This window comes from Anomaloglossus baeobatrachus, chromosome 9 (assembly GCF_048569485.1).
Source record: "Anomaloglossus baeobatrachus isolate aAnoBae1 chromosome 9, aAnoBae1.hap1, whole genome shotgun sequence".
NCBI lineage: Eukaryota > Metazoa > Chordata > Amphibia > Anura > Aromobatidae > Anomaloglossus > Anomaloglossus baeobatrachus.
In genome coordinates, this window is record NC_134361.1 from 192,023,111 (window position 1) to 192,039,462 (window position 16,352).

The 16,352-nt window shown below is 45.8% G+C and overlaps 1 protein-coding gene across 2 annotated transcripts in view; it reads left to right on the top strand.

Annotated features, from left to right (window-relative positions):
• The window catches only part of MAPKAP1 (MAPK associated protein 1), a 239,854-nt gene that overhangs the window by 130,103 nt on the left and 93,399 nt on the right, over positions 1–16,352 (top strand). For both annotated transcript variants that reach the window (XM_075322833.1, XM_075322834.1), the window contains exon 7: positions 13,414–13,523. In XM_075322833.1, coding sequence (XP_075178948.1) covers positions 13,414–13,523 — 110 coding nt within the window. The remainder of the gene's footprint in view (positions 1–13,413; positions 13,524–16,352) is intronic.

Sequence of the window (16,352 nt, forward strand, 5' to 3'; positions counted from 1 at the left end):
GCTCCATCCCCCATGCTGTGAACTCCCCATCGTGCTCCATCCCCGATGCTGCGCACCCCCCCATCGTGCTCCATCCCCCATGCTGCACCAGCATCAGCCTCTCTGCCCCCAGCATCAGCTTCTCTGCCCCCAGCATCAGCCTCTCTCCTCCCAGCATCAGCCTCTCTCCTCCCAGCATCAGCCTCTCTCATCCTAGCATCAGCCTCTCTCCTCCCAGCATCAGCCTCTCCTCTCTGTCCCCAGCATCAGCCTCTCTCCTCCCAGCCTTCCCCAGCATCAGCCTCTCTCCTCCCAGCCTCCCTCCTCCCACCCTCCCCCAGCATCAGCCTCCCTCTCCCAGCCTCCCCCAGCATCAGCCTCCCCCAGCATCAGCCTCTCTTCTCTCAGCCTACCTCTCCCAGCCTCCCTCCTCCCAGCCTCCCTCAGCATCAGCCTCCCTCTCCCAGCCTCCCCAAGCATCAGCCTCCACCAGCATCAGACTCTCTCCTTCCAGCCTCCCCCAGCATCAGCCTCCGCCAGCATCAGCCTCTCTCCTTCCAGCCTCCTCCAGCATCAGCCTCCCTCTCCCAGCCTTCCCCAGGATCAGCCTCTCTCCTCCCAGCCTCCGTCCTCCCAGCCTTCCCCAGCATCAGCTTTCCCCTCCCAGCCTCCCTCAGCATCAGCCTTCCCCAGCATCAGCCTCTCTCCTCCCAGCCTCCCCCAGCATCAGCCTCTCTCCTTCCAGCCTCCCTCAGCATCAGCCTCCCGTTCCCAGCCTTCCCCAGGATCAGCCTCTCTCCTCCCAGCCTCCTTCCTCCCAGCCTCCCCCTCCCAGCCTCCCTCAGCATCAGCCTTCCCCTCCCAGCCTCCCCCAGCATCAGCCTCCCCAAGCATCAGCCTCCACCAGCATCAGCCTCTCTCCTTCCAGCCTCCCCCAGCATCAGCCTCTCTCCTTCCAGCCTCCCTCAGCATCAGCCTCCCGTTCCCAGCCTTCCCCAGGATCAGCCTCTCTCCTCCCAGCCTCCTTCCTCCCAGCCTCCCTCAGCATCAGCCTTCCGCTCCCAGTCTCCCCCAGCATCAGCCTCCCCAAGCATCAGCCTCCACCAGCATCAGCCTCTCTCCTTCCAGCCTCCCCCAGCATCAGCCTCTCTCCTTCCAGCCTCCCTCAGCATCAGCCTCCCGTTCCCAGCCTTCCCCAGGATCAGCCTCTCTCCTCCCAGCCTCCTTCCTCCCAGCCTCCCCCTCCCAGCCTCCCTCAGCATCAGCCTTCCCCTCCCAGTCTCCCCCAGCATCAGCCTCCCCAAGCATCAGCCTCCACCAGCATCAGCCTCTCTCCTTCCAGCCTCCCCCAGCATCAGCCTCCCCAAGCATCAGCCTCCACCAGCATCAGCCTCCCTCGTCCCAGCCTCCCCCAGCATCAGCCTCTCTCCTCCCAGCATCAGCCTCTCTCATCCCAGCCTCAGCCTCTCTCATCCCAGCCTCAGCCTCTCTCCTCCCAGCATCAGCCTCTCCTCTCTGTCCCCAGCATCAGCCTCTCTCCTCCCAGCCTTCCCCAGCATCAGCCTCTCTCCTCCCAGCCTCCCCCAGCATCAGCCTCCCCCAGCATCAGCCTCTCTTCTTCCAGCCTCCCCCAGCATCAGCCTCTCTCCTTCCAGCCTCCCCCACCATCAGCCTCCCTCTCCCAGCCTTCCCCAGGATCAGCCTCTCTCCTCCCAGCCTCCGTCCTCCCAGCCTTCCCCAGCATCAGCTTTCCCCTCCAAGCCTCCCTCAGCATCAGCCTTCCCCAGCATCAGCCTCTCTCCTCCCAGCCTCAGCCTCTCTCCTTTCAGCCTCCCCCAGCATCAGCCTCTCTCCTTCCAGCCTCCCTCAGCATCAGCCTCCCCTTCCCAGCCTTCCCCAGGATCAGCCTCTCTCCTCCCAGCCTCCTTCCTCCCAGCCTCCCCCAGCATCAGCCTTCCCCTCCCAGTCTCCCCCAGCATCAGCCTCCCCCTCCCAGCCTTCCCCATGATCAGCCTCTCTGCTCCCAGCCTCCTCCAGCACGCCGTGCTCCTCTGCCGACACTCACACACCCGATCGCATCCACTCACACACACCCGATCGCATCCACTCACACACACCCGATCGCATACACTCACACACACCCGACCGATCGCATACACTCACACACACCCGATCGCATACACTCACACACACCCGACCGATCGCATACACTCACACACACCCGATCGCATACACTCACACACACAGACACTGACGATATCGCACATACGCGCTCACAGTCACAACATCCGGAGATACCACATGCTTCTGGCCATGTGATCCTCCGGCAGGTCCTGGAAGCTCACAGCACAGTATCGAGGCCGAGAAGCAAGCGATATCGCCGGATGCTGTGAGTGTGTGGATGCGATGTGTGTGTGAGGTGTGTGTGAGGTGTGTGTGAGGTGTTTGTGAGAGTGAGTGCGATCTGATGTGTGTGTGTATGCGTGTGTGTGTGCTGTTATGTTTGTGCGTGTGGAACTCCCGCCGCTGCAGGACCTTGATTTGCTGGTAACTATGCAAGCATGGTTACCAGCGCATCACGTCCCCCGCTCGCACGGGAGCCCACACCAGCATATGGCGGCGGCGTACGCTGATGTGGGCTCCCGTTGGGGAGGGGGGAAAGGGGGGGGGAGTACAGTACTCACCTGGGATTCGTGGCTCCGTGACCGTGTCAGTTCGGGCAATGCGGGGGGGGGCGAGAGCTAACGTCTATTGCGTGAGGGGGGCGGGGCGTGGCGTGGGCGAGTTGCCAATGCCTGCAGGGTGCCGGGGCGAGAGGCCAATCTGTGGGGGGGGCAGAGCCTGGGCGAGCGGCTGGCCAATCCGTGTGGGGGCGCAGCCGGGGCGAGAGGCCAATCCGTGTGGGGGGGCGGGGCCATGGCTAACCCAGCGGCCAATCAGCTTTGTGTCACCGTAAGGACATGTCACCGTGACACAATGTCACCGTGACACAATTTTGGAGCATGACAGACAGACAGACAGAATAAGGCAATTATATATATAGATATATAGATATATAGATATATAGATATATAGATATATATATATATATATATAATATATATATATATATATTATATATATATGTACCGTATTTTTCGGACCATAAGACGCACTTTTCCCCCCCCCCAAATGTTGGGGGAAAGTTGGGGGTGCGTCTTATGGTCTGACTGTGGCTGCGGGGAATGTGGGTGCTGCGGTGGAGCGAGTCATCGGGGGCACGAGCAGGCTGTAGCAGCCTGCCGTGACCACGTGGGCCCGCTCATTTAATATGCACGCCCATCCTCCCGCCCATCTCTCAGCGATGAAGTCGGCGCTGACAGGTGGGCGGGGTGTTAGGGAATAAACAGTCGACCCGCATGATCACCCCTGGCAACTGCAGCCTGGAGTGATCATGTGCGGCTGTATTCACTGCCCCCCAAACATCATCATTAGTGTGGGGGGCAGTGAATCAGTACACATTACTCACCGTTCCCCTGCAGCACCGCGGTCTCCTATCTGTGCCGCTCAGCTGACTTGTGACTAGCGTCGCGCACAGCGAAGACGTCATCGCTGTGCGCACGTGTCCACACGCAGCCGCCGGCACAGACCACCGGAGGACATCGCGATGCCGCAGGAGGACGGCTGCATTCAGTGTCGCTGCCGCTGACATAGACGGTAAGAGGAGCGATGCTGCAGGGAGTGAGGTGAGGTGAGTATGAACGTTTATTTTTTTATCTGCCACAGGATGCAGCCATACACCAGGATGGTGGGGGTATAAGATCAGGATAGGGGTTTATTATGAGCAGCATGGGGAGTATATGAGCAGGATGAGGGTATATAGCAGGCTGGGGAGTATATGAGCAGCATGGGCAGTATATGAGCAGCATTGGCAGTATATGAGCAGCATGGGCAGTATATGAGCAGGATGAGGGTATATAGCAGGCTGGGGAGTATATGAGCAACATGGGCAGTATATGAGCAGCATTGGCATTATATGAGCAGCATGGGCAGTATATGAGCAGGATGAGGGTATATAGCAGGCTGGGGAGTATATGAGCAGCATGGGCAGTATATGAGCAGGATGAGGGTATATAGCAGGCTGGGGAGTATATGAGCAGGATGAGGGTATATAGCAGGCTGGGGAGTATATGAGCTGCATGGGCAGTATATGAGCAGGATGAGGGTATATAGCAGGCTGGGGAGTATATGAGCTGCATGGGCAGTATATGAGCAGGATGAGGGTATATAGCAGGCTGGGGAGTATATGAGCTGCATGGGGAGTATATGAGCAGGATGAGGGTATATAGCAGCATGGGGAGTATATGAGCAGGCTGGGAAGTATATGAGCAGGATAGGGGTATATTATGAGCAGCATGGGGTGTATATAGCAGGCTGGGGAGTATATGAGGAGGATGAGGGTATGTGAGCAGCATGGGGAGTATGTGAGCAGCATGGGGAGTATGTGAGCAGCATGGGGAGTATATGAGCAGGCTGGGGAGTATATGAGCAGGACATTACCCCATAATAGTGTCCGCAGCAGATCCTCGCCCCATATGTGTGTCATGACCACATTTTCTGTTTAAAATATTATTTTCCTATGTTCCTCCTCTAAAACCACCAGGGCGCGTCTTATGGTCAGGTGCTTCTTATAGTCCGAAAAATACGGTATATATATATATATATATATATATAATATATATATATATATATATATATATATATATATATATATATATATATATATATATATATATATATATATATATATTATTTATATTTATTATACACAATATAGATATATAATTATAGCATATTCTGAATGTATTCTATAAGTGTCCCCTATGGGAATAATATAATTGTATGTCCCATCATAAAATAACTTTAATTAAATTTTTCTCTTAATAGTTTTTTTTTATTTATTTCTTGTAAGATTTTTTTCCCAGATCACAAAATGTATTTAAAAAGCATAAAAAAACAAAAAAAAAATAAATTCTAACAAGCCACTGGGGCTTTTCTAAACTCATGCTTCCAGTACTTTTAGGAAATTTACATGTACAATAACAGCAATAGACTTGGGGTATGTTCACACGTCGCATTTTTGTAATGAAAAGTGCAGCATTCTACTGACCCAGCAAAGTAAATGATATTTCTGATATCTCATGCACATGTTGCTTTTTTTTTTTTTTCTTGCAGTTTTGAGGCTGTTTCAATTTTTCAGCATGTCAATTTCAGCATTTTTTTTCACCTACTTCAACCTCTTTACAACCTTGGATGTACCTATATGTTCTTGGTCGTATCTGTCCCTTTAATGCAGGCTCGTGCGGTGAGCCTGCACATGTCTGCTGATCTGATTAGCAGACATGTGCAGCTAACAGGAGTGGGTGCATCGGAGATCCACCCATGCCTGTTAACTCCTTACATCACACCTTTCTCCACGGCCATGCGAATCACAAGGCGCCAATGGGTTGTCATCACAGCCGGGGGTCAGGTGATGACCCCTGTTGCTGCCTTGATTCTCTTCCTGTGAGTGTTGGCACTAACAGGAGATCAGGATTTCTGCTGTTTAGAGGGAGATCACGATGTATATTAAAAGATTAAAAGAGATTGCGATGTATATTAGCTTCAAGTTCCCTTAGGAGACTAGTAAAATCACTAAAAAAACCAAAAAAATAAATACATAAAAAAATGTAAAATAAAAAAACACACAAAGTTCAAATTGCCCCATTGAAAAAAAAAAAAAACGATAAAAAAAAATACACACTTGATATCGCCGCGTTCAGATCAAAATCTAAAATCAATTTGATTGGTACAAAAATCAAAACGCCAGAATTACGTTTTTTTGGTCTCCGTAACATTGCATTAAACTGTAATAACGGGCAATCAAAACATCATATCTATGCAAAAATGATATAATTAAAAACGGCAGCTCACGACGCAAAAAATAAGCAGTCACTGAGCCCCAGATCCTGAAAAATGAGAACGCTACGGATCTTTGAAAATGACGACAGAAGTGCAATTCTTTTTTATACTCACAGATGATTAATATATATATATATATATATATATATATATTATACACACACACATATATAACACGCGCGCACACACACACATACACATATATACACACACACATTTTATATATATATATATTAATATAATATATTATATATATATATATATATATATATATATATATATATATACACACTGTGTGTATATAGTACATACACACACACACACACACTTTGAATTTTTTTTCACCACTTAGCAGTAAAACTTTACATGTTTGGTATCTACGAATTTGTACTGACCTGGGGAATCATAAAGTCAGTTTTACCATAAAGTAAACATGGTGAATAAAAAAAACAAAAAACAACTATCTTGGAATTGCACTTTTTTTTTTTTTTTTTTGCAATTTCTTCGCACTTGGAATTTGTTTCCCATTTTCCAGTTCAATATGGAGCAGATTGGTGTCGTTGAAAAGTAAAACTTGTCTCGCAAAAAATAAGCCCTCATGTGGCTATACTGACTGAAAAATAAAAAAAAAGTTGTGGCTCTTGGAAGCAGGGGAGGGAAAACCGGAAAATCGCCCGTGGGTGAAAGGGTTAATAAATGGTTTAAAAATGCAGTAAAAAAGTGTTGAGTCACATAATATTTTTTTTAATGCAGAAATGTCTGCATCAAATATGTAACTCCCCTAAATCTGATCCTATCATTTGTACCGAAGCTACTAATGAGTGTCTGCAAGGGTCATTGTGTATAGAGATGGTATTTGTCATTTTATTCCTCTGATGATAATGAGGCTGCTGAAAAGTCGTCCTGAAAAAAAACTAAATTTTTGAGTAGAGATGAGCGAATCCGAGGTTCGGTGTTCGTACCAAACACAGGCAGTTGTCTGTAGTCCAAAAGTTAGTCGCTTTTATAACGGTCGCTTGTGAAAGATTTTGGAATCCTTCCAAAGGGCACAATACTTTACCATATCATAAGTTTCCAAGCAGTTCTAAGCAAAAGACAAAGGTAATATTAGGAAATAGGAGAGGTATGCTGTATGCCCTAACATTTTTTTAACCCTGTAATTTTCAAAAAGCAGACAAAAAGCAGAAATAAGATACATGTCACTTCATTCTGTAAATTCTAAGTTGAGATTAATTGACTAGAAAAGAACCAGGCAGTCTCTCGAATGTCTCTGAATGCAAATTTGGGTGCGAGCACCATCGTGTCCTGTATTTTGGGTATCTTCATACAATCACGTCCATAACAAAACTTTTCTCAAAAAAGAGAGTTCGGGTTCTGATGCTTTACGTATGCAAACCACTTGAGCGAGCATCGCTGTGCTCAGGTACACTCGTTGTTCAGCCCACTTGTAGTGTTTGAACGTCTCGCACTGGGGGTAACAGCGTGATCAGATGTAGTATGTGCTAAAGAACAAAAGGATAAAAAAACAAAAAACAAAAAAACACCCTGCCCTCCTTCCTTGGAAGTGATCTGGCTGGCTGCATGTGGGTTGAGAACCGAACTGTCCAATTAGTGACTTCCATTGGGGTTCAGGTCAAGTCCGGTGTGACGAAGTGTGCATCAGAGCAGTAAGGGACACCAGGCCAAAAAACAATCGAATGAGATTTATTGAGGCAGAGAGCATAGAACCTCCAATATCAAAATGGTTCTTTCGAGTCCACAAGGAGTCCACACAAAGGAAACCGATCCGGGGGCGCCACCCGGTAAACCAATGCCAAGGAAAACGCAACAACAGTCCTTAGATGAGTTCCTTAAATCCAGCAGCGTGGCCGAGACAACACAATCCCACGTGGCAGCTGATCTTCAATGTCCCATAGTCCATACATGGGCACCAGGACCTGGCCTCAGCAACAGATCCTAGCCCTTCACACAACAAAGCATCAACTAACTAAACATGTGGCTGGATCTTCCACCTCTCCTTAGATCCACCCTCTTGGATGGGCAAAGGTTCACACCCACTTTTTGAGTAGGTGGCTATCTATGGAGAAGTTTCCAGAAACTACAGGCTTGTATTGGATGAGTCTCATGCGGAGAATAACAAAGACAACTAGATGTTGACCTAGGCCTGATTACATTAAAGTCCAAACACATAGGCCAGGGAGGGACGGGTTGTTACATCCGAGTCCCAAACTGAACTTTATAAAAAGTCCGGCTGAACCGAACTTCCAGTCTTTAGTTGAGCCACTTTTATGGATGCTGGGAATAATGGCCAATTTCGTAGCTAAATTGTATAAGTAATAAAACGACATGCATGATCTCAATTTCTGGCGGGTCATACCCTCTGGATTTCCGACAAGCTTTGGCAACCACACGTCCACATTTTGAGACTTGGCTTTGGATTTACCCGATCAGAAAGAAACAGTGTCTAAAGTCTTGAAATCATCGTGGCCTCCCGTGCCCCGGCCTGTCTGACGGTTGATCATCCACCGCATGCCTGTGTCTTCTTCGGAGACCTACGAGGGGCCGCTAGTGTTTGCCGTCATGCTGCCCATGCCAGCCGCTGCCAATGCAAACAGAGCGCTGGCCACATCTTGCTCTGAATACCCAGCAGTCCTTGGCTGGAAGCGGATTGCTAGGAATCAGCGGCGGCTATCCGCAAGGGCAATCAATAACTGTTAGAGAGTAGGATGGGGGAGGGAGGCAGCCAGTTCACACCCTGAGTACCTGTGCCCAACTGGGAAGACAGGCCATGAAATAAAGCCATTAGCTGTCTCTTTTATGCCAAGAGCTGAAATACATCTGTGTCTCATTTGTGCTCCAGCTGAGCGAACAGGCATAACCACGGCTGGCAACTTCTATACGTTCCCTGAGTGATCCAGGTCTAATTTGCACATACTTTCTTGGCAGGCGCTTGCTATAGAGTTGAGTGAAAGAAGGGTTAACCATGAGAAACTTTTACGGGTCCGTCCACACTCATGGGATTCCGCATCCCTACCGGCATTTTGGATGAGATTTTACCCAATTGGTTCCACTGGAAATCATCCGGTGCCGAGTTTACCGCAAATTTGCAACGCAAAACCGGGTGAAATCTGCAGGAACATCGTTGCATTTGCTCAGTGAAATCTGCAAAATTTTTATGCAAATTTGGAAGATTTTTAATTGGAAAAATTGGGTTGTTGGGTATCAATAATAGAAAAAGATGTCCTCTAGTGTGCAAATTATTTTTAAGGTGTTGCATGGAGGAGCGCTTACTAACCTCTCTCATTTATAAAATCTGAATTGGGCCTGCAAGGCATGTCAGAGAAACAGCAACACATCTTCTTCTCCTCCTCCCCTCGAAAAAAAAACCCTCCACCTTTCCATCTTCTCCCTCCCTGCCCCGGCTGAAACAGGCCGCGGCCATAAAGGAAGATGGAGAGACCCGTTAGCTGAGAATGATCGCTATCATTAAAGACAGGAGGAGGCTTCACTTATCACCGCCAGCTTTCTACATGGCAGGTTGGATGAGGCGTCCACAGGTAGAGCAGTGGGATACAAATTGCAAGGGTCCCTACAGCCGCTTCTGTGCGCTCGGTAACAAAAGCACAGCCTAATGAAAGAACACCGTATCCCATCCTTTATAATGTATCCCAGACCATCTATCAGCCATAAGCCCGGCCTGGGATTTTAACCCACAGATATTTTATCAGGCCAAATTTCACTAAACGTTCTTCTCTGCATATGCAAGGAATAGAATGAAAAAAAAAATCCTCACTACATGACCATTAGGTGTTAGAATTATTTGTACATCAAAATATATGAACAATCCCAATCCCAAAATATGTTAGTTTTCCATCGCCCATAATGGGAGAATCACCAGCGTGGGAGACGATAGCGGGAGAATCACCAGCACGGGAGACGATAATGGGAGAATCACCAGCACGGGAGGATCCACCAGCATGGGACACCGTAATGGGAGAATCACCAGCACGGGAGACCGTAATGGGAGAATCACCAGCACGGGAGACCGTAATGGGAGAATGACCAGCACGGGAGACGATAATGGGAGAATGACCAACACGGGAGACCATAATGGGAGAATGACCAGCACGGGAGACCATAATGGGAGAATGACCAGCACGGGAGACCATAATGGGAGAATCACCAGCACAGGAGACCGTAATGGGAGAATGACCAGCACGGGAGACGATAATGGGAGAATGACCAGCACGGGAGACCATAATGGGAGAATGACCAGCACGGGAGACCGTAATGGGAGAATGACCAGCACGGGAGATGATAATGGGAGAATCACCAGAACGGGAGACGATAATGGGAGAATCACCAGCACGGGAGACCGTAACGGGAGAATCACCAGCACGGGAGACCGTAACGGGAGAATCACCAGCACGGGAGACCATAACTGGAGTGTCATCAGCACGGGAGACCATAACGGGAGTATCCTCAGCACGGGAGACCATAATGGGAGAATCATCAGCACGGTAGACCATAATGGGAGAATCATCAGCACGGGAGACCATAATGGGAGAATCATCAGCACGGGAGACCATAATGGGAGAATCATCAGCACGGGAGACCATTATGGGAGAATCATCAGCACGGGAGACGATGATTTTGGAGAAGCCTAAGGCCTTTTTCACAAGGTGCAGTATGTTGCATCAGTATTTTAGTCTTTCAATTATATTTTTATATGTTGTATTTAAGGACCCAGTCCTACTTTTGGGTTCAAAATACCAAGGCAAATACTGACCAAACCTGAATAAGACTTTACTGACAATATATGTGAATATTGGCCTGCGCTAGAGCTCAATTTAACAAATTGGAAAAGCACAAAACAAAGAGAAGTCGAGGTTTATCTGTCACTAGCCTGTAAATGAAGTATAGATTTTATAACTATAGACTGTTTTGAATGTGGAACAATAAATGATTAAAATCCTAGCAATTTCTTCCTTAATGGTAATCTGGCAGCAGAATTTATTTATATGCACATGTAGCTCTTTCAAAGACAAGTCCAGTTATAACGTTACATGGCCAGTCCGCTGCTCCATTACTGAGAAACCAGCATGTTAATTGATCTGTAAATAAGGCTGAAGAGCTATGGTAGATCTGAAGCCTCCGTCACTCCAGCTCTATTTCCTGCCCTGCCTGACTGACAGCTCCTTTGCTGAAAGTCACACAGCCCAGAGGCTGTCAGTCAAGAAGGACGCGGCGGTGCTGGATGGAGAATAGAGCTGGAATGACGGAGGCTTCAGATCTACCATAGCTCTTCAGCCTTATTTGCATATCAATACAAACACTGATTTCTCAATGACGGAGGAGCGGATTGACCATGTAAAGGTATTGCTGGACTTGTCTTTGAAACAGTTACTCTTTAAAGAGCATTTATGGCTTATCCACAGGATATGACAAAGACCTAGTAGATGTGGGTCCTGCATTTATCTTGAGAACAGCGCCCTGACCGCCGGTGCCATTGGACATACACTTGTATAGGAGTTCAGACCACTGACGGCGAAGTGCAATTAACTGTATTCAAAACTAGTGGCACAGAAACACAAATAATCCAAAACTAAAGCATAGGAAAAATGGCAAGATTATAAATAATTAGAATATTTTTTTTACATAAAAAAAATCCCCTCTAATAAAAAGAAGTTTAAAAAAAAAAAAAAATCCCCTCAACTCTCAATACAATACGTGAAATTCACATAAACTTTTACATCGTTTACAGATGTATATATTGAGACATTCTTCATTTTCGCAACAAAAAAGCGAAATTTCGCTCTTTGCAATAACGTGATTCCTTTAACTTTTATAAGCTGTTACCAAATGTTCTCCACTTTAAAGATGATATCCTTCAGTAACAGCTTAGTGAAATATACAGCAGTTCTCCGTTAGTACCAAGAGCGAGATCTCACTGATTCACTGCAAGAACGACTGTGTAAGGTCATAGGATCCTGCTCTGCATGCCAAGATGCCATAATCCAGACGTTGGAGTTCCTAACTTACAATCCGGATGTTTGGGTCCCTGACTTACGATCCGGACGTTTGGGTCCCTGACATACGATCCGGATGTTTGGGCCCCCGACTTACGATCCGGACGTTTGGGTCCCTGACATACGATCCGGATATATGGGTCCCCGACTTACGATCCGGATGTTTGGGTCCCTGACTTACGATCCGGATGTTTGGGTCCCTGACTTACGATCCGGATGTTTGGGTCCCTGACTTACGATCCGGATGTTTGGGTCCCTGACTTACGATCCGGATGTTTGGGTCCCTGACTTACGATCCGGATGTTTGGGTCCCTGACTTACGATCCGGATATTTGGGTCCCTGACTTACGATCCGGATGTTTGGGTTCCTGACTTACGATCTGGATGTTTGAACCCCCGACTTACGATCCGGATGTTTGGGCCCCCGACTTTGGATCGGGACGTTTGGGTCCCCGACTTTGGATCGGGACGTTTGGGTCCCCGACTTTGGATCGGGACGTTTGGGTCCCCGACTGGCGATCTGAACGTTTGGGTCCCCGACTGGTGATCGAGATGTTTGGGTCCCCAACTTGCGATCGGGACGTTCGGGTGAGACTTTTGGTAGAAAGTTGGGCTCCTTCTGCTCACATCAGGGGCCCTTCTTGGCGCTTTTGTCAATATATCACATTTAAAAAATTCACAAGTATAGGGATACCCCACTCTTATTAAGTAAACAAAGTCAGCCCGAGATTAGTGGTGGTTATTCTTTAAGCTGATTATACATTTTATGAAGGTCTATCGGCTGGCACCCCTCCTTCCTGACTACTTCCCATCTTATACACATGCACGCTCAGTTGAGTATACATGTTCTCTCAATTTGAGAGAGAAGTGAGTAGCTGCCAGACAGCTCTGGCATTGGCTTTTCTCTCTCTGGAACAAATCAATTGAATATGTGAAGAATCCTCTTGGGTAGAGTACGATCAAGCAGTTGGGTTTCAACAGGCCTGATCCCTCTCACCTCAGGAGGCCACTTTACACATTGGGTAGACGGCTATTTTTTTTATTACATCTACCACTCGTGAGCCTGGATATCTTTGCTAGACCTTCAGCTAAGGAGGTGCTGAGCTATACCCAGCTATTTCAGTAGTAGGATTAGTAGGGAATTTCTCTAGTTGCACTTAAAGCATAGTGTCCCTTCAGAACGAAGGTTGATTGTTGGATAATGGGTGGATTACTCTTTCAATATACCTATACATATGGTCAAGTAGGTCCAGTTAAGGTTCTGTTTAAATCATGTTTAGTCTCCACTTCAAGTATACACCGGGTGGTGTACAATAAACTGACGCCAAACCATCCATCACCTATAAAGATGAGGTGCAGGGGACCTTATCTAGGAATCTCTCGAATAAAAGTCGCCAATTGTGTTTTATGTGGTTTGCAGTTAATAACCACAAGTCTTCTTCTTTCCATATTTTTTATTAAATAGAAATGCGGCCCATGGATTCTCCCTGATCCAAGTGGACAGTACGATTGTGACCATGAGGGAGATCTTGGAAAAAGCTCTGAAAAGGAGAAAAGGCTCACAGAGGAACTCAGGTGAGTTTTTAGGTTTGTGATTGGATTTTATGTGGTTCCCATGTACCCTTGTACTGACATACAATGGTTATAAAAAGTCTACATATCCCCAAATGTCAAGGTTTTTTTCATGTAAAAAAAATAAATAAAATTCTACCAAGGAGAATCATTTCAGAACTTTTTCCACCTTTAATGTCACCCAGTATTTATTCAAATCCATTGACAAACAAAGTAAAATCAATTTGAGGGGGAAAATAAAAATAACAGAAAATAATAATTATAAAAAAAAATAATGTAGTTGCATAAGTGTGAGCAGCCTCTTATAATTGGGGTTTTGGTCAGAATTTGCCAATCACATTTAAACTCGTGCGACATAGTAGTCAGTGCACAGCTGGCAACTTTTACAGGGATTTTGATTAACCCCATATAAAATTTAGTTGTTCTACTGGTTGTAGGGTTTGCCTGACTTTTATAGCAAAAACCATAATGTGTAAACAGCTTACAACACAGCAAAGGGATACCATAGTCAGTAAACAGCTTACAACACAGCAAAGGGATACCATAGACTGTAAACAGCTTACAACACAGCAAAGGGATACCATAGACTGTAAACCGCTTACAACACAGCAAAGGGATACCATAGTCAGTAAACCGCTTACAACACAGCAAAGGGATACCATAGTCAGTAAACCGCTTACAACACAGCAAAGGGATACCATAGACTGTAAACAGCTTACAACACAGCAAAGGGATACCATAGACTGTAAACAGCTTACAACACAGCAAAGGGATACCATAGTCTGTAAACAGCTTACAACACAGTAAAGGGATACCATAGTCTGTAAACAGCTATAACACAGCAAAGGGATCTCATTGTTGTAAGGTAGTGGTCAGGAGAAGGGTACGAAACTTTTCCAAGGCATAAAAAAAATAATGTAGTTGCATAAGTGTGAGAAGCCTCTTATAACTGGGGTTGTGGTCAGAATTAGCCAATCACATTTAAACTTGTACGACATAGTAGTTAATTAACAGCTGGCAACTTTTACAGGTATTCTGGGTAGCCCTATATAAAGTTTAGTTCTACCGGTCGTAGGGTTCTCCTGACATTTTACAGTAAAATCCATAGTGAATAAACAGCTTACAACACAGCAAAGGAATACCACAGTCTGTAAACCGCTTACAACACTGCAAAGGAATAGTCTCTAAACAGCTTAAAACACAGCAAAGGGATACCACAGTCTGTAAGCAGCTTACAACACAGCAAAGGGATACTATAGTCCGTAAACAGCTACAACACAGCAAAGCATTGTTGTAGGGGAATGAAGGGTCAGGAGAAGGGTACGAAACATTTCCAAGGCATTAGATATACCATGAAGCACTTTGAAGATGTCAATGTTAACTTGCCACAACAGGGACCTTGGACGTCCCTCAAAAATTGATGAAAAGACAAGAAGAAAATTGGTCTTCGAGATATCAGCAACATTAAAGGTGCTGCAGGAATTTCTGACAAGTACTTGTTGTGTTCTGCCTGTAACAATAATCTCCCGTATTATTCATATGTCTGGCCTGTGAGGTTGGATGGCAAGACAAAACCTTTATTTATCCAGAAAAACATCCAAACCAACTATGTTTTGCAAAAATCTATATCAAGTCTGCCAAAAGGATGTGGAAAAATGTGTTCTAATCTGATGAGATCAAGGGTAAACTTTTTGGCCTTAAGTCCTAAAGGTATATTTAGCACAAAGCCAACATCAGAAGAACAGCATACCCAGAGTGAAGCATGGTGGAGACAGCATTATACTTTGGGGCTGTTTTTCGGTAGCTGGAAGTAGTCAAGGTGGAGGGAATTATAAACTGTTGCAAACATCAGTCAGTTTTGCAACACAACCTTGAGGTCTTTGCTAAAAAGCTGAAGATGAAGAGGAATTTTCTTTTTAGTATGACGACATTAATCGACCTCCAAATCATAAAAGCTTGATTGTCTTCTTTGCCATAAAAAAGATCAACGTTTTGGAATGGTCCAGCCAGAGACCAGACTTTATTCCAATGGAAAATCAGTATGTTTACCTGAAGAGGGCGCTGTGCACAGGCGATGTCCTCTCAAGCTGACCAATTTGGAGCTACTGCAAGGACGTGGGGCAAAGATTGCCAATTCTAGATGTGCCATGCCGATTGACTCCTACCCCAAAAAACTGAATGCTGTCACAAATTTAAAGGGTACTTAAAAAAATAAATAAATAAATATTAGTTTAAGGGTATACATATTTATGCAACCATGTTATTTTACTTCTTTATTTTTCACTTTTTCACCTGAAACGATTTGGGGGGTTTTCCCACTGGATTTTGTTCAGATTGTGTGACATAAAAGGGGAAAAAAGTTCTTTTTTTTGTTTTTTTTTATTTTTTAACATGGCATTTTAACAGGGGTGATGTGTTTTTATATTTTTTTTGTTTTGTTTTACATGGGGTGTGAAGACGTTTTAGAATCACTTGATACAATGATGTTTGTTGTGATTAATGCCCATCCATTTGTTAGAAAATCCTTTTTGGATTTCTAATATCTCCATTTACATTCTCCATGAATGGTTTACCATATCTCAGTTTTTCCCACAATCATGAGACTATTCAGATGTCAGTATTTCTCCACAATCTTGAAATTATCCATATTTCAGTGTCTCCCCACAATCTTGAGACTATCCATATCTCAGTGATTCCCCACAATCTTGAGACTATCCATATCTCAGTGATTCCCCACAATCTTGAGACTATCCATATCTCAGTGATTCCCCACAATCTTGATACTATCCATATCTCAGTGATTCCCCACAATCTTGATACTATTTATATGTC